The sequence below is a fragment of the Dipteris shenzhenensis genome, chromosome 24, assembly GCF_047967505.1.
Source record: "Dipteris shenzhenensis isolate YYH24624 ecotype China chromosome 24, Dip_SZ_1.0, whole genome shotgun sequence".
Taxonomy (NCBI): Eukaryota; Viridiplantae; Streptophyta; class Polypodiopsida; order Gleicheniales; family Dipteridaceae; genus Dipteris; species Dipteris shenzhenensis.
Genome location: NC_141619.1, coordinates 7,361,981 through 7,381,442, shown reverse-complemented (window position 1 = coordinate 7,381,442; position 19,462 = coordinate 7,361,981). Strand labels below are relative to the sequence as shown.

The window sequence follows — 19,462 nt, the reverse complement described above, 5'->3', positions numbered from 1 at the left end:
CTCGGGACCGTCCCCTGTGACAGTTGGTATGATGATGAGTGTAAGGCTTTATGCCGTCCGAATGGACCTGCAACGATGCGTGAGTATCGTTGGTTGGTTTGTAGGAAGAAACAAGATTTTATCTGCCGAAACGAGGAGGAATTATTGAACACCTTATTAGCCACAACTCCAAGGACTTTTGTCGGAGATTTCTAGAGCGACAAACCTTAGTGTCAAGCACTGATGCACAAATCTTGGACACGACATGTCCGATCATGATGGTCCTGTAGTTTCCCGGGCTCATGGGATCCCTTGCCTTGTGTATGGGTGAAATAGTGTTAATAGTCTAGGTGCGTGGGAAGCCAAGGCAAACAGCTTCATTGAAGAGCTTTGCTAGGATCGAGGCTAGGATACTGATTCCATATGCAACGAATTCAGTGCATAGACCTTCATGATCTTTTGCTCGGCTATTATGAAGCTTCATCACAGCATCCTTAACACCCCCCTTAGTGAAGAGTGTATAGGAAGTGGGACGAGGTGTATGTGAGAGGTCAGGAGCTGGCTGATTTGGAATGCCATATATATAGTGTGTGTGCATAATCATACCATACTTTAGTGTCGGTGAGGGGTGAGGGGGACCGTTGCTCAAGCTAGAGAGGCAGTGCTTCTGCTCACACTTTCAGGACCCTTGGACCAAGTACTTACTTTTGGACTCCTTGGTCCGACCAGCGGGGATGTATGGCAGCCCTTGTTGGGGGCCAGATTTGTTCGACAGTGAGTGGGCCCGCGTGGAGCAACTACAGGTACTCATGTTGTCACGGGTGATTCGCAGTAAGCCGTCAGTTCCTCACGAGATCGTCCAGGCGGAGTTTGGATCATCTCCATTGCAGCTCGATGCAGTATTTCAGGTCATCACTTACCTTTATCGAGTCAGGGCATATGGGGATTGTACCTTTGGACGAAACAGGTTGCCGTGGCTAGCATTGTCTTCCTCTATGGCTCTATCAGGAATACTCCCTATGCACTTCACAAGACATGTACGGTTGTCTCTCACGGTCACCTTTTAGTCCCGATGTGCCGGTTCCATAGCTTTGAATGAGCTTTTTCTGTTCAACATGTGCTGAGATGCCCCACTGTTAGCATACCAACATTCTTTGTTTTCGGTCTCGCATGTGCAGAACAACGCTCAATGACTATGACAACTCTCCCATTGTTACATTGGTTGATTTCTTCCTTGCACTTCCCTTCCCTCTTCCTCTTTTTATATGCTTCATCTTCTTGCAGTCTTTCGTCAAGTAGCCAGTTTTTTGCAGTAGAAACACTTCTTTTTCTTCTTCTTGTCTCCACCATCATCTGATCATCTGATCTTTTGCCCTTGGAATCCTCTTTGGATTTTCCCTTGCTGCAGTTGCCCTTGTCTTTTCGACCTTGTCGTTGTTCTTCTGGTACAATTTCTCCCGGGCTTCCTCCTGCAGCAACAAGAGGCCAAGCTCTCCATATGTAAAAGGCCTGGTCCTCTCTTGCGCTGTCACGATGGTAACGAAGCCTTTGAAACCTCTTGGAAGCATCCCAAGAACCAGCATTGCTAGCTGGCTTGAGTCCACTTTATTTTTGATTGCCACCAGCTAATCTTTGACCACCTTTACCTTCGTGAGATGGTCGTGTACCTTATCCTCTTCCTCCATTCTCATTGTCAATAATTGATATTGGAGTGATAGGATCCTTGACAAGATGTTTCTCTCTTATAGACCCTTTAGAATGGTCTGCCTCATACATAAACTTTAGAAATGGTTCAAGCCTCACTGGACATATCCATATTCTGGATGTGTGGAATGACGGAATCTACTGTAGTCCCTATGATCGTTGTTAGGTCTTTGTCCTGTCTACAACCAATATTTCCTTGAAGCGTCCTTGATATCCTCGGGCTTCAGTTCTGTTCCTATTGTCACCTTTTCACAGCTTTCGAGCCACAAGGTGGCTCCAGATCTTGTCCTTCCAAATGGGATAGTTTGACCCATCCAAGTTTCCCGCATCTCCAAAGTTTGGAATGGTTGTGGGAGTGACCATAGCTTCTCAAATCACAGAAAACAGAGAAAAGATTTCGCTGTAGCAACCAAAGAACCACGTGCACCTTACTTGAACTGGGGTCTCCTTTGCCCTTGCAAAGATTCCTTCTTTGAAAGTGATGGCTCTGGTACCATGTTATGCTGGAACCTCTTAACGCAGCGGATAGATCTAGGAAACTCTTTCCAGACACTTCAAGATGAACAAAGATTTCTGAACCCTACAAATTGTAAATGAACAGAGAGAAAGAGCAGCTCATGTACTTCCGAAAATACTCAGTCTACAGCAACCATAAGGGTGGCAAAATACTCTATAGGACAGCCGGATCAGACAGCGATCTGCTGCGCAAAATGATGCTACAGTCTTCCAGTGATCTGCTGGGCAAAAGGACAGCCTGATCAGACTGTGCGAAACTGAAGTATGGTTGACAAGGGAGATGCCCAATCTCCGCAGCTTCAATGGGATAGAAAATTGGGGCTTTGTGGCCTCCTTTTATAGGCAGGCTACTGCCCTTACCAGTCAGTAACCAGCACTGACCTGACCTAGTCTTTGAAAACCCAGGAGGTCTGCCGACCTGCTCTAACTGACCTGTCCTAGGTCCCTCTGGGCCTATAAATAGGTTCATGCTCTGCCACAAAAGCTGCTGCAGATCTGCCCGCTCTGTACTAGGATGTGTTTCAGCCTGTGGAATGTTCGAATGTGATGGCCATGGAGGTTGCGGACCCAAAGGTAGAGGCGTTAGTCCTGGAATTGGGATGGACCGGTGTCATCGGTTGAAGACCATTTGGTTGTTGAGGTTATGTAGTTTGTCGTCAATGGGCCGACTGTGGACGGGGAGATCATGGAGCAGCAAAAGGATAAGGCGGTTGAAGTGTACCGCAAAGCAATCTACTGAAGTCTCCAATGCATGTGGGAATGTGTACACATGTATGCATGTATATGCGTGTTTACACAGATATGCATGTTTGTGTGAATGCATACTTGCAAATGCATGCACAGATGTTTATTTGTGTGTGATGTGGGTGTTTACACAAAAATTCTTTAGTATGAAACTAGAACATGAAGTAAAAATGTAGCCATAAGTAATATTGGAGTCACTTACCTCTATCTTTGGTTGATTACTTGTGAATAGATGAGGACCGCTTGGGATGATATGTTGGGTCATCATTGCCCTCGTTTTGCAATCGATAGAGAGGTTAGCGGTGTTTGATATGGAGGTTTTTTTCATTCAGGTTTTTGTAGATACAATCTAGGTGTTGATTATCTCAGCACATCAACTTAGCCTTATTATGGTTGCAGGTTCTTTTGCCGATTCCCAAGCCTACAGGATACACTGGAGCAGATCCCTACAAAATGTAAGTGCATTCGTCTCTCTAATGGCCTTTTTGTCATTTCATCTATATATAGTCAATGTGTACCCATCGGGCTTGAGTTTTGATGGATACAATTTTGCAAAATGTTGTATCTTGGGGAGTTTGTAGAAAGATATTGGAATTATGGCTGTTTTGACATTTGTATAACAGTCCTCAGGCCGGTGGTTGATGTCTTTTACATTCTTTTGTTTTGTAGCGCTCTTCAAGTTGGCATAGAGAAATTCCACACTCCTTGGCTGTTTGTGATTGGACGTCAGACCTCTGAAGTGCCCATGATAGACATTCAATTGGTAAGTTTTCGTTAGCAAGATGTTGCCAAAGCTGTGTATTTTCTATCTACGTGCTCCCCACTATGTGTTCTATGGTTGAAGATGTGTGCGGAAATGTAACTTAAAGTAAATTCTAAATTGTGAAGAAGTATACAGAGCAAATAGGACAGCTAAAATACCATATGTATATTGCACCAAAATGGGCGAATTTACAAAATGGATGCACCATGTTACTTCCCTTTTTGCTTTGCTTATGTTTGTACTCTTTGATATTCTTACTTTATATAATAATATCATCCAACAAAATGTATTACAAACTTGCCAATACATGGCCATAGCACATCATTCATTAACGTTTGCAATGTATGCTTTTCCCAAAGAATTGGTGATAGGCTTGTTTTGTGGAGTTGGTAAACTGTATCTTAGATTTCTAAAAAGATGCTAAGAAAGTAATGTACTTATTCATTGTGATCTAAATATTTTCTGGTTCTTTTGTAGAGATATTCAGGGGGTGATTTGCAAGGAATTATGGCGAAGGTGGAGAACATGCCACAGCAGTGTAAATGAACTCATCTTTCCATCGTGTCTCCAAAATGACACCTTCCACTTCATTTGCTGAAGTTTTTCACACACACGGATAAAGAACTTTAGATACTATGTACACATCATGCAATGCTTTGGTAGTCATTGTTGCTATCTTTTATGTTTGATGAACTTTTGCATTTTGGGCTGCATAGTACGGGCATCAATATTATGAACTTTTAAAATGAAACTCATCTTTAGGCAAGAGCCATTATTTCTTTAGCTAAGAGCCTAATAATGGAATCATTGTCAATATGGCGTATCTAAAATTTAACCTTATATTTGGATCCTCATCTCAATTAACACTACATGCACATGCATTTGTGTGACTTATTGGTTTCTATTGACATGATGATTTAACATGAATGATGTTTTAAAGGGGAAGAGAATGGGTGCAATGTCAATCCATCCTCTTGATGAAAGTACAATTGATTTAACTTGAATGATGTTCTTAAGGGGAGGAGAATGGGTGCAATACGAATTCATCATCTTGATGAGAGTATACTTAGGTACATTTATTTTCTCTTTTATCATGCTAAGAGGAGGGTCAAATATGGGTGGGTTCTACCAAAGCATATGGTATACTTTGGCCTTCATGGGAGAATTCAAATTGCAAAGAAGACATGGGCTTCATCTCCATATGTGAGTTTAGGATAGTGTGAGTTTGCACGATCTTGTCCTCATGAACCCTATAAGGATGTGATCATCAATTACCAAGATGAGATTATATGCTCCCTATTGTCAACAACTCTCCCTTCTCTTGTTGAATGTAATAAAGGAACTCTAGGCTAAGTTAGCATTACTTTGGGGCTAATGGGTATCAGGTCCCCAACTCCAGAGTCTTATTGATAACGAAATGTAAGATTGAAGCTAACCAAATGTCGCACCATACATGGTGTCAATGTTGGACTCACCATCCAACCGTAGAGCCAATCTAGATCACCCCTGAGTTGGCGCGCGCGCACACCCTTTTTTTTAATTTTTGAATGAGGATTTTGATGCCTTATATTACAAAGTAGCTTCCTTTGAATGGGGAGCTTAAGAGTACATGAGCAGAAGATCTCACTATATGACAAGTATACATTGTAGTCTATGTAATGAGTTTGTAGACAATCAAAGAAAGATTGCTGTAGGAAAAAGTTGGATCACCAAAGACTCTATGATTCTATCCTTCCATAGAGTCCAGAGTGCCTAATAACAAACCCAAGTGAAAAACAACTCAAACCCCTGTCTGTGTTGGTGAATCCAAAAAGCCATAAATGCTTCCCAAAGGTAGCATTAGGAAATCTAGTTCTCAAATGCTGCCTAAGGAAGCCGAAGAAATCACGGGTGTGTGGACAATGCCAAAGAAGATGAGGCACAGATTCCCGTGAAGCCAAACATTTGTGAGAAACAGCCGGAGCAATATGTCTGCGTGCCAAGAGCTACCCAGACGGAAGGACCCCCAGCATCACTCGCCATAGAAATAGCTGATGTTGAAGATGAACTTTGGAATTCCAAAGTTCTTCCGCCACCACTTTGCCGGGAGATTCATTTGCCAGAGCTGATTTGGCTTATCTGTAGCCCAAGATGGGGGCAATAAAACCTTATACAAAGAAGGGACTATAATCTGATACAGTTTTAAGGGATGGGCTAATGACCCAAGTGAATGTAAGAGTCCAATCCTGAAGCCTATCTTGAAACTCCCGTGGTGGCACTGGCAGAAAAGGCTGAAGCATTTGAATAATAGTTTTCCATAAAGGGTGATAATGCATCCCTAAACCATATTGTCTAGCAGCCAAAGGAAAAGATATGGGTGTACCATCATCATGAATGACATCAGCCACTGAATGGATCCCTTTGAAAGTAAGAATGAACATCTGGGTTCCTGCAAAGTCAACGAAGGGTTAAAAACCCTTGACCAATGTGTGCTTTCAGCTCTTAAATAATTCCCCTGCAATGAGTCACGGCCATGCCATTCCAAATGTGAAAGGATATGCTTCCAATCCATTAACATTTTGGAGACCTAATGACAGCCTTTGATCCTGCCATCAATATGACAAAAAATAAGATCCCACTGAGTGGGCTGCTAGTAACCAAAAGTAGGGGTGGTGATTTGTCAAAGCAAATAGCGCATCGTGGCAGCCCAAGGTTGATCTCCTTGCATAAATTGCAGCATCATTTTCCCTTATGAGCAAAGATGTGCACATGAATGTTGAGAATATTTAAACCCCCATGTATCTTTGGCAAACATAGATGTTGCATTGAAAGCAATCTCAAACTTTTTCGGCCATGTTTTGAATGCCAAAAAGTTTCCATAATGGTGGACATAAAGTATGTTAGATCTCCCTTGCTAAACATGATCAAAGGCAAGTAAAATTGAATGTATGCCACCAAAATAGATTGGACTATTTGTAACCGAACATGCAACGGCCAAGTTTCTAGTTTCCAGTGTTCAAGTTTTTCTTCAGTTTTGCAAGTACCCAATCAGTTTGTTAGCGATGTGTTATGCTCAAGTTAAGGCAACATGACCTCGGAAGGGTCAGTCGACATTTTAATTACAGTGTGATATATGCCTGGTTAGCTGTAAATTTGGAAGTTGGACTTTCGATTTGTAAATACAGTTTCAAGCGTGTTTTATTTGTTTTTATTAAAAAAAGAAACACCCATCAACCTAAATGGAAATAGAAGAAGAGGCTTCTAGGATGGATCCTGTAGAGTTGGGAGTCCGGCCGACCCCGCAGGTGTCGTGTCCAGCAGGCCATAGTGGTCTGGTAGAATTGCCTTATTGGAGGATGCCTTGCAACAGATTTTAGCGCAACAGTTACAAGCAAATGTAGGGCAATCCGAGCTCAGGAAAATGGTACATAGTATGTCTACTAGACCATCTCATGAAGAGAAAGGTAAAGATCCAATGGAGCCTGAATCCAGTGTTCATACAGTCGAGCCTAGGAGGGCTAAGGTGCCTAATATTGCCAATTATAGGCCAGAAAAGTATTATGGTCGGATGTCTGACCGTAGTTCCGATATCATAGAGACCTGGTTACACAAATGGGACGAGGCCTTCGCCATTTGTGAAATCCGGAATGATATGAAGAAAATCCGCGAGGCCACCCATATGTTTAATGAGGCAACGGATAGGTGGTGGATAAAATAGCAGAAAGATGGAGTGGCATCCACTACTTGGGAGGGGTTTAAAAAAGAATTTAGAAAACACTTCTTACCTCCTGACGAAGCATCCCGAGCTTGGGATTGCTGGAAAGGTCACCTCCCCATCTGTAAGCCCCCAAATGAGGAGAGCATGGGGGGGGGTGAACCTAGGGTTTGAGTGTCTGTCACATGGGCATCTGATTGGATGCCATGTGGGCAAGAATCATAGAGATGGTGGGTACCTGGAGCTAGGATGGATCTGCAGTAGCAAAAGGCGAAGCAGTAGCCAGCACAAGGAACCCGTACGGCGCAGGACACGTGGCCGGGAAGAGGGCCTGGCAGAGGCGCAGACATTGCAGGGAGTGCAGGCCCAGATCTGCAGCAGGAAAAGTGGCTTTCAGTGGGCAGGAAACAGGCCTTTTATAGGCTGGATATATGCCTTGAAAGGAGGGCCCTGGAAGTCTGGGCCAGAAAGCCCTGGGTTGTGTGCCTTATAGGGCTGGACCAGCCACAGACTGGTCGGCCAGTCTGTACCAAGCTGGTCGGTTTTTATCAGCCCCCCCTGGGGCCTATATAAAGAGGCCATTCAAGCCTTATTTGGACATCACTTGAAGCAGCAGATCCAGAGCAGAAAGGAGCAGCAGGTAGCCACCCTCTGGACCTACATTCAGGAAGATAGAGAGGTGCTAGCAGGGCTGCAAACTTAGCCAGGAGGCTGCCCACCTAGGCTGGTTTCCAGACAGCAAGGTGGAGCGGATCATTCTAGACAGAAAGTTTACTTACGCTCGAGGTGGAGCACGCGGACTCTAGTCTAGAGATAGCCAGTTGATAGGAGAAGGACTTTGTGGTAAGATCAGACATCATTGGTGGGACTCTGGATCTGTCACTCTTGTATTGTGTCCATAGTTGTGGACGGAAATATATTATTTGGTGGTTTCTCTATCTAGTTTGGTTCATTGTCTATTGATGAGTCTGCACACCTATTGAATGCACATAAGTAACGAAGTTTGTGATTCCACACCCACACTGCACACTGTGTGAGCTCCTGGGCATTATTTCCGCTGCGTGTACCCTCTGCTGGGTCATTTCTAACAGGGATCAGTATCGAAACTTTCGTCAGAGAAATTTATCAGTGGCAGAATACACTGATAAGTTCAGAGAAAGTGTAATGAAAGTTTATGAATCTCTACCTCAGTCAATCCAGGTAAAGGATTTTATCTTTTGATTGAATGATCGGATCAAGATGGAAGTTCGGGCTAAGTATGCGAACACGCTAGATGAAGCAATTGCATAGCCCTGAACTATGAGGATACAAAGGAGAACAGACCAAGTGGGTTTGTGCAGGTTGGGACTCGGTATGAGTACCTGAAGAAAACTGGGTTTAAGAAGAAGTGGATTGGAAAAGGGAGTGCCTCACAGCCTAGTGGTCAAGCCAAGTAGGTGAAACCAGTTGAGACTCCTAAATCAAGTACCACCATTGGAATGAAAAGAAAAGTAACACCAATGGCAGCCCGGGCTTGGTCGAAGTCTTCTTTGAACCGAGAGCAAAGAGAAAAAGCGAGGAGAGAAGGCTTGTGTTTTGGATGCCTTCAGCCTCATCAGTGGAAAGATCCACGAAACAAAGATCGTCGGATGGTTGAGATGGTGATCTCAAAATGCGACGTGAAAATGGAGGGAAGTCCCAGAGCAGAACAGATGCAGATTCAGCTAGCGGGATCTTCTCAAAGGTTAGTACCTGTTTTGTTATGTGTGTCTGTTGCTAAGCTAGTAACTAGTGCACTTGATAATGTCCTGTCAAAGCCCGCATGTCAAAGCCCGCAGCAACGGGGTATACGGCCTTTAATGATACGGAGTTAATTAAGATGAAAGGGCAAGTAGCTAATCATGATGTCATTGTGTTTGACTCAGCGTCAACGCACAATGTAGTTAACTCCAAGCTTGTAAAGAGGCTGAAACTAAAGACTAGTTCATCTGACTATATCAAATAGCAGAGGAGTTCTCTGATTGTTTTAGGGATGAGTTACCTTATGGGTTACCGGGGTAGAAATGAATCCAAAGAAAGTGGCTGCGATACTAACTTGGCCAATCCCTCAGAGTTTGACCGCTTTTTTTTGCGATCATCCTTGGGATTTGTCCAATTTTATCGAAGGCATATCAAAGGATAGTATCGCCATTGACTGATCTGACCTTAGATAAAGTACCTTTTATATGGGGACAGAATCAACAAGAAAGTTTTAATACCATAAAACAAGATGTGGTCTCAGGACCGGTGTTAAAAATAGTTAATCCTCAGAAACCGTTTTTTCTTGAAACCGATGCAAGTGGCATTGCGGTAGGAGCAGTTCTCCTCCAAGAGGGAAGGCCAGTAGCCTTTGAAAGCAAGAAGCTTTCTCCCTCTCAACGAAATTGGCCAACTCATGAATTAGAGTCGTATGCTGTTGTCCATGCTCTGAAAACATGGAGACATTATTTGTATGGGTCAGAGTTTTATGTTGATGTTGATCATGATACTCTGAAACATTTTTGTAAACAACCTGACCTGAGAGGCCGCCAAGCTAGGTGGGCAGAACTCATGCAGGAGTTTAACTTGACGATTTGGTACCGAAGAGGGAAGGGTAATAGGAAGGGTAATAAAATTGCTGATGCGTTGTCAAACATTATGCATAATATGAGTTTCACGGTATTAGAGAGTGCTCTAATGACCGAAATTAGAGAAACTCAAAAGGTGGGCGAGTTCGTCCAGAGCCTTTGGCCTAAGGCTCATATACTCAAACCCGGGAAAAGGATGACCTGGCATCCAGAAAAGGCCAAACTTATGCAAGATATACCATAAGAGATGGTATGCTGAAAAGAAATGGCAAGGTAGTAGTACCTAATTAGAATGATCTCAGGCAGAGAGTCATTCAACAATGCCATGATAGCCCTGTGTGGGACATCCAGGAGTCGAGAAGACATATGACCTCGTGAGACGAGATTTCTTTTGGCCAAAGATGAAAAAGCATATTCATGAATCTGTGACACGTTGTTTTTCGTGTCAGGTAAGTAAGACAGAGCGGGTGAAGCCACCCGGACTTTTACAACCCCTGGAAATACCACTAGGTAGGTGGGAGAGCATTTCCATGGACTTTATTATAGGTCTGCCTACGACACAAGGTGGATATGATTCTATCCTTGTGGTGGTTGATTGTCTTACCAAAATGGCTCACTTCATTCCAACTAGAGAGTCTGTTAGTGCCCCGCAAGTGGTGGATTTGTTTATTAAACATATATCGTTTGCATGGATCACCCAAATCCATAGTGTCAGATAGGGATGTTAAATTTACCGGTCATTTTTGGACTGCGGTGTTTAAGACACTAAGAACTGAGTTGGGAATGAGTAGTGGGGATCATCCAGAAACGGATGGTCAAACGGAAAGAATCAACCAAATTTTAGAGGTTATGCTTAGAGCATATGTGTCATTGAGACAACATACATGGGACAAGTGGTTGCCATTGTTAGAATTTGCCTACAATGATAGAAAACATTCCTCTACAGGGTTCAGTCCGTTTGAGCTGAACTATGGTTATAGACCAGCGAATCCAACTACAGTTGGAGTACCTCAGAAAGTGCCTAGTGCCACGAACTTTATGGTTCAAATGCGGGAGATGCTAGCACTTGCGAGAGCTAACATCCGCCAAGCTATGGATAGAGCTAAGGCGTATGCGGATGAAAACAGATCCGCTAGAGAATTTAAGAAAGGAGAAAAAGTTTTTCTCAGAGTTCCTTCACACAAGTCTTTGACTGCAGGAGAGTGTGCTAAGTTATCACCTCGATATTGTGGGCCATGGTTAATTCTAAAAAGAATAGGCAAGGTAGCCTATAAATGAGAATTGCCACAGGGTTGTAAGGTGCACCCAGTGTTTCATGTTTCTCGTTTAAAGAAATTTTTGCATACAGGCGACTCAATAATCGAGGGTGTTGTTTTGTTTCAGGAGATAGAGGATAATGCAAGACGCAAACCAACAGGAATCCTGGACCGAGGAACAATGCAAGTACGCAATCGGAAGATACCCATGGTGTTGGTTGCGTGGCATGGTTTACCTCTATTAGAAGCTACATGGGAATCCGTATACCAATTACGGAGAGTGTCCCCAGACTTTATCATCGAGGACGCTGATGCCTGAAGAGGGAAGGAATGTTACGCTCAAGTTGAAGCTACATAACCTCGGAAGGGTCAGTCGACCTTTTCCTTTAAAGGATCAGTGTTTGTATTATATTTGTTCGGCTTTACGTAAATGATCAGAAAGGAATTAAAGACAAGGTCCTTGGTGAGGGTGACATGGCACTAGGTGGATCTAAGGCTAAGGGGCCTAAATGCATGAAATGTGCCAAGGGGCAAATGGTTTCAAGGATATCCCAAGAGAGGGGTAAATGATGCATTAGGGAGGGACCCTAGAATGAAGACATGTGGCATACTAGATCCATCTAGAGAATTTTGGGGCTTGGTGGAATTTGGTAAGGAGGGGCCTTCACGTAACGAAAATATATAGAGAGCTTACTACCACCGAGGTTAGCTAGGAGGATAATTTAGGTGCCTATGCCCGTGATTGAAGAAAAAGTTCGATTTAAACAGATTTTACGTATCACGACGAGTAATCATCCAACCCAAAGGATAACCAAGATGACGAACTAACTGATTAGGCGGGACAATTTTCCCTGCGGCCATAAAAGACTATGCCCATCTTTAGAATGCAGAGGTAGCAACTTAGACTTCTGAAAATTCACATGAATACCGACGGCTATGCCATATAAGGATAGAGCATGCATAAGGGAAGAAAGGTCCCTCTCAGTATTCTGTGGAGTAAAAAAAGAATCATCAGCATATGCCTGAGCAACCATAGTGTGGCTTTCGTGAATCTCTAGTCCATGCAACATGTCTGTCGCCACAAGATGATCCATGTATTGAAGCTTGGCCTTCACATATAAAAGCGCACTTTGTGGACATCCCTGGCGAACCAAACAACGGAGAGTCCAGGTTTCAGAAATATCCCTAGACAATATATAGGTAGCTTTACTATCACTGTACAGCCAGTAAATAACATGCTGCTGTAGTTTTTGGCCAAATCCCAAAGCATGCATGGTCTCCGAGATGAAATCCCATTGTACCATGTCAAAGGCCTTGGCAATGTCAACTTGCAACAATAACACATCGTGCTCTATGTATTTGGCATATTCTATCCTAACATAGGCATTTGCAATATTATAGAGATATGCTTGCGAGGAACAAACCCATATTGTGCTGGATGAAGACTATCATGTAAATATCCTTTAATACGATCAACCACCATTTTGGTAATGATCTTATACATCACTAGCATGAGAGTGATAGGCCTCCAATCAGCCAAGATCGACATATTTGCTTCTTAGGAAGAAGCTTTACAAGCCCTTTCTGCCAGGAATCCGGCATTTGTTGGTTTTGCCAAGCGCAATTTGTCATACTCAACTAAGTAGACTTGAGGATATTTCAATACGTAAGAAAAAATTCAATAGTAAGACCATTCCATCCATGAGACTTCTATCTGCCACATGATTTTTCCATCAGATAACTCCCATTTAGTGAAAGGTCTTTCAAGTTCCAAAGCCTTTGCAGGAGAAATAATAGGAAAGACATGCTGCAAAAGCTGTCGCCGTGCATAGAGAACTTCTTGCAAAGGGGGATCTGAATGCCCAAGCTGTCGAGCAAAGTGAGTGACACAAGCTGCAGCAAGTTGTGCTCGAGAGGAAGTCCAAACTGTCACGATCTGTGACGTATTCCTTTCTATATATCTAGACTTATGGATGGTTTGATGAATGGACAGTTGTGGAAGGGTATGCCCTTTCGACAGGACACTTCCTATGAGGCACAACCCTTCACAAGAGACATTCTATGGAAGAGACACTTCTATTGTAATGTACCCTCTCATCAAGGGTCACACCCTTCACAAGGGGTACACACCTCTTCATGCACATACACTTTGGAGTACACACCTTTTCATGTGTGACTCTTCACTCTCTATATAAGAGAGGCCCAATTGTATGGATGACACACTACAGCTACACTACAGACACTCAAGCGATACAATTACTCCTTGCTCTCTGCTATTTCAGTCTCCTTTCTGTTCCTTAGCACATTTCTAAATATAGTAAATCTAGGATTTCTTACAGTGGTATCAGAGCAAATTTCGCTCCCGCCTGTAGGAAATGCCCCCCACCTTCTAGCGCCGATCTGATACATTTCTTTCCGCTAGAAGGATATTCGTGCACGTTGTGCATGGAAGAGATGGAGAGAATGAGTGTGAAAATTTTTAGCGCCTACCCTGCCTAAAGTCATCAATGGCCTCTCCATCTCCCACACATCACGAGTTGATGTGAATGGACACGACAAAAATCGTGTCTTTTCAAGTGCTTGGGCTGTCCCAAAACCAAGGGACGCACCTTTTCCACCATCGGACGCACCTTTTGATGAAGAGTTTTGACTCCTCACCCAAGGGACACACCCCATCATGGAAAAAAGGACACACCTCTTCATATGGGGACACCCCTTTTAAAAACAGGGTCACACCCCTTCATGAAAAGGTGCACCTATTCCAAGGGTCACACCCCTTCGAATAGGCACACCTTTTGGCACCAAGCACTTATAAAAAAAGGGTACCTAGAGGGGCTAGAAAAAAAAAACCCAGCCCCATACCTTAGGTCTAACCCTAGACTACCCAAGGGTCAAATAAACCCACCCTTTAATTTTTTGGGCAACCACCCAAAAAAGGGATGCACCTTTTGACGCCCGTACAGACTTCGTCAAGCAGGCTCCCTCCCTACGCAGCCCTCCTGCCCTCGCCGGTTTGCTGCCCTGCCCCCTCGCCATATGCAGCCCTCCTGCCCTCGCCGGTTTGCTGCCCTGCCCCCTCGCCATATGCAGCACCTACCCCTCGCCGGTTTGCTGTCCTGCCCCCTCGCCATAAGCAGCCCCTGCCCCTCGCCGGTTTGCTGCCCTGCCCTCGCCAGTTTGCTGCCCTGGTTACCTGCCAGGCCCTGCCATTGCTGCTGGTAAACAGCCCTTGGAAGCCTGCAGCCTGTTTCGCCAGCCCCCTATCGCAATCCAGAATTGGATACCAGCAGCCTGTTTCGCCATACGCAGTCTGCCCCCGCTTTTTCGCCATCTTACCTGCCAGATCAGCAGCGGTACAGCCCCTTTACCGCGATCCAGACTGCCTGTTAAACGCGCGCTGTTGCTGTTCCGGACCAGCCAGGCCCAGATCTGCTCCTCGCCACCCACTGCAATCAGCACAGTCCAAGTTGTGTTCCACGAGACACGAAGATACCCAGAACCCGATATTCCTCACGAGTTTGCTGTCCATCTTTGGAGAGATTTTTACCCCTCAGCTTCAGCATCTCCAGGGTACTCTCCACCTCCTTCAGCTCCCAGATATCCTCCTATACAGGTTGTACCTTCCCGAAGACAGTATTTACACTCTGAAGGCACTCCCTCTCCTGGATATCCTCCACTTCCGACAGCAGCTCCTTATCCCTTCTCAGATCCGTGGACTCTGCAACCTACCCCTGTACTCTCACGAGCAGTAACACCCATTTCAGCATCACTAGTGTTACCTTAGATAGGACCTCCTTTACCAGATTTCCACGGTTGGTTCCATCCTGCATCTCCTGCCCCCTCCAACATGAGCAATCTCAGGGAGCAGCCCGAATCTTCTTCCAGGAATAGTACAAACTAGAGTGCAGGTTCGTGCTTTTCTCACGGGGACCTTAGATATGTCGCAACACTCGCGTGCAGCCTCTCCGGAGATAAGCGACTCAAGTCCAAAAAAGACCCCTGAAGTCAACTTACAAGGCGAAACACTACTGCAACTTCAAATTTCCCAGCTTTAGGACAGCATCTCCGACTTGGTCCAAAAAGTCCAACAACTCCAAGATTCTCGCAGTATCACACATACAGAGGATGACGTGACGCAACCAGACGACTATGTGGACTCATTCCCACCAGAGGTAGAAAACACTGAACTCCGTGCCCTCTACCGTTTACTCCAAGCTTCCAAAACTAAAAGACTTGACATCAAACTTCCGAAGCCTACACTGGTCAACGAAATCGCCGAACAGTTGACCAATGGCTCGCAAAATTGCGCATGTACTTTGATACTGTTGACCTCACTGAAGACAAAAAGATTGCCTTGGCAGCCTCCCTCCTCAAGGATACAGCTTTCCTATGGTGGCAAAGACGCTTAAAGGACGGCAAAAGTGTGTTAACCTGGGAACGTTTTGAACATGTGCTCCGTAAGCAGTTCATACCTGCCAATGCGGACTTCCAAGCACGTTCAAAACTCTAACAGTTGGAGCAAACAGGCTCCCTGTCTTCCTATATCTCTCAGTTCACCACATTGGTGCTGGAGATTGATGGTTTAACTGATGATGATCGCCTACATGCTTTCATCTCAGGCCTAAATCCCTCGTTACACATTGATGTCCTTAAAGCAAACATCACCACCACAGCTGGCGCTATTGCTTATGCAGAACGCATTTCTGATTTCAAAAACACAGGGAAGTAGAGTGCTAATAGAACACGGAACTCTACTATGGCCAAAGGTGCTCGCCCTCAAGATAACCCCAGGTTTAGAAAAAACTCGGGTAATCAAGGTCAACGACAGTCTCAAGATCCCCAGAAGTCTCAGAAATCGTATGCTGGATTCCAACAGAAGCACTCCTCCAAGGATCGCGCCTCTTCTTCTTCACAAAGTCATCACCGTCATCCCCAAAATAAAGGTGCGGCCACTGACAAGAAGAACAACTCCAGCACGAAAGGACTTTGTACCATCTGTATAGGCGACCATAGATGGTTCGATTGTCCCAAGCGACCAAAGCAAAATTCCAATATGGAACCTAGCACTTCCCAAACAGAAGATGCTACCCCAGCACAAGACAAGAAAGGCAAAGCTGTTCGAATGGCAAATACCATCCACCTGAGCCTTGCCAGCAACCCCGAACCTTCCCTGGCCACTCAAGTACTTTGTGTTCAAGGATCGATTCGTGGAACAACGGTCACTATCCTCATCGACAGTGGCTGCTCTCATAACTTCCTAGCTAAGTTCTATGGTCGACAAACTTCGGTTGACTACCAGTCCTAGTCTCATGGACTATCAGATTGAACTCGCAAATGGAACTACCTTCTTGCGCAACACCAGAATCAAAAACTTGTCTTTTCGCATCCAACATTATACGGACAAGTTGAACTTCGACATCATGCCTCTTTCTCAGTACGATGTCATACTTGGACAATAGTGGCTCTACGACTATGATCCATCAATCAGTTTTCGCAGCCATACTATCCAGTTTTTCCACCAGGGAAAACTTATTGAGCTAACTAGTTCTAGGGACTCTCCTTTAATCCCAGTTGCCTCTGCCCTACAAGTAAAGAAGTGGGTTCGTAAACGTCAAGTAAAGACTTCACTTCTGTTGGTTACGGCAGTAGAGGAGACACCAACAAAGGATCCTCCTGAATACCTCAACCAACTTTTTTTTTTCCAGCCCTACTTGGATATTTTTCCATAGGAATTGCCAAAGCAGTTACCACCTCGACGACGAGTGGATCACCCAATCGAACTTATTTCCGGTAGTAATCCACCGTCGAAACCTCCTTATCGGGTTTCTTACACTCAAAATGAAGAAATCCAAAGACAGGTGACCGAACTACTCGACAAAGGTCACATTCGGCCCAGTTGCAGCCCTTTCGGATCTCCTGTACTACTTGTGGAAAAAAAGAATAAGTCAATGCGCCTCTGCATCGACTACCGAGCCCTCAACAAGCTCACTATCAAAAACAAGTATCCATTGCCTCGCATCGATGACCTCTTCGATCAACTTCTACACGCAACACAATTCTCAAAGATTGATCTTCGTTCAGGTTATCATCAAATTCGCATATGAGAAGGCAATGAGTACAAGACAGCTTTTCGAACAAAGTATGGACACTATGAATGTTTGGTCATGCCTTTTGGGTTAAACAATGCCCCGGCCACATTCATGACACTAATGAACGACATCTTCAGGCCTTTCCTCGATAAGTTCGTCATCGTTTACCTCGATGACATCCTCGTTTTCAGTAGATCCCTACATGAGCACAAACAACATCTTCACCAAGTTTTTGCAGTTCTCCGCGCAAATTCTCTCTACATCAACATTGAGAAGAGTGAGTTCTTCAGGACCCAACTCGAATATTTGGGATATGTTATTTCAGCTCAAGGCATCTTTGTGGATCTCAAGAAGGTCGAGGTAATCCAAAACTGGCCTACTCCTAAGAATGTTCATGATGTCCGCTCTTTTCTCGGATTGGCAAACTTCTACCATACAAAGGTCTATCAGTTTTCCAAAATCGTAGCTCCTATGTCCGAATTATTGAAAAGCACATCAGTTTTTTAATGGCTTCCCGAAACAGAGTATAGTTTCCAACAACTCAAGCAAGCACTCACTATCACACCAGTTATGGCTATTGCTGACCCAAACCTTCCATTTGAGGTCATGACCGACGCTTCCGACATCGCTACAGGAGCAGTCTTGATGCAAGAAGGCAGAGTTATTGCTTTTGACAGCCATAAACATTCTGATATCCAAACCCGATACCCGGTTTATGATAAGGAGTTTCTTGCCGTTGTACATGCTTATCGCTCTTGGAAACATTATCTCATGGGAGCCGACTCGGTGGTTAAGACAGACCATCACTCTCTAAAGTATATCTTTACTCAGCCAGTCATGAACGCTCGACAAGCACGCTGGGTTGAGTTTCTGGCCAACTTTCACATGACCATTGAGTACATTCCAGGACTATGCAATGTAGTTGCAGATGCTCTCAGCAGGTTAACTCTAGCATCAACTATGGTAATCTCTACATTATCTGTGGATGTTCCGAATTCATTCAAAGGGAAGTATTTCAATGATAAAGACTTCGGCACAGCAGTACAAATTCTTTCAAAAGATCAACCTTCGACTTCCGAACAGAAGATTTTCTCATCCTATTGTTATACGGACGACCTTCTGTATTATCAAGATCGCGTCTGTGTACCACATGACAAGGATGTTCGACGTCTTTTGTTAAAAGAGCATCATGTAGTTCCTTATGTTGCCCATCCAGGCATCAACAAGACTTATAGGTTACTCAATGCAACATATTAGTGGCCTCAGATGAAAAGCGACGTCATCAAAATGGTTACATCTTGCTTATCTTGTCAACAAATGAAAGCAAGCCAACGACTTACAGTAGTACCCTGACATTTTACAAGAGTATTTTCAGAATTTACCGTGATATTTTCTACATCAGTTCATTATCTCCACCAAGGTCTTATTTTGAGTGGGAGGGGATGTCACGATCTGTGACATATTCCTTTCTCTATATCTAGACTTATGGATGGTTTGATGAATGGACAGTTGTGGAAGGGTATGCCCTTTCGACGGGACACTTCCTATGAGGCACAACCCTCCACAAGAGACATTCTATGGAAGGGACACTTCTATTGTAATGTACCCTCTCATCAAGGGTCACACCCTTCACAAGGGGCACACACCTCTTCATGCACATACACTTTGGAGTACACACCTTTTCATGTGTGACTCTTCACTCTCTATATAAGAGAGGCCCAATTGTATGGATGACACACTACAGCTACACTACAGACACTCAAGCAATACAATTATTCCTTGTTCTCTGCTATTTCAGTCTCCTTTCTGTTCCTTAGCACATATCTAAATATAGTATATCTAGGATTCCTTACACAAACACCACCAGGCAATCTGCAAATACTTGCAGATTGCCTCTTGTAATGTAGGCTTTCAAAAAACTCTTTTAACGAATAACCTTTATCTAAAAAAGTCCTTTGTCTAGCTTTTGTCTCCCATTTAGAAAATTTTCTATGATCGTTGCATTGCAGACAGTGTTTAGCCTGGCATAAAGACGTGTTTTATTCCAAAGGCAGAGGCCGAAAATGACTAAGCTCAGTCAATGTTTGGCAAGTGTTTTTGGCCCGAGCAACAGTGTCCTTTAAGCTTTTCAT

The 19,462-nt window shown here is 44.1% G+C and overlaps 1 protein-coding gene across 2 annotated transcripts in view; it reads left to right on the top strand.

Annotated features, from left to right (window-relative positions):
* Positions 1 to 19,462, top strand: part of NPU (ATP-dependent helicase/deoxyribonuclease subunit B) — a 57,624-nt gene that overhangs the window by 9,230 nt on the left and 28,932 nt on the right. For both annotated transcript variants that reach the window (XR_015543308.1, XM_087395500.1), the window contains exons 2-5: positions 3,176 to 3,238; positions 3,343 to 3,398; positions 3,613 to 3,706; positions 4,184 to 4,244. Coding sequence is in view for 1 of the 2 variants with exons in the window: in XM_087395500.1 (XP_087251626.1) it covers positions 3,176 to 3,238; positions 3,343 to 3,398; positions 3,613 to 3,706; positions 4,184 to 4,244 (274 nt within the window). In the remaining variant the exon portion in view is untranslated. The remainder of the gene's footprint in view (positions 1 to 3,175; positions 3,239 to 3,342; positions 3,399 to 3,612; positions 3,707 to 4,183; positions 4,245 to 19,462) is intronic.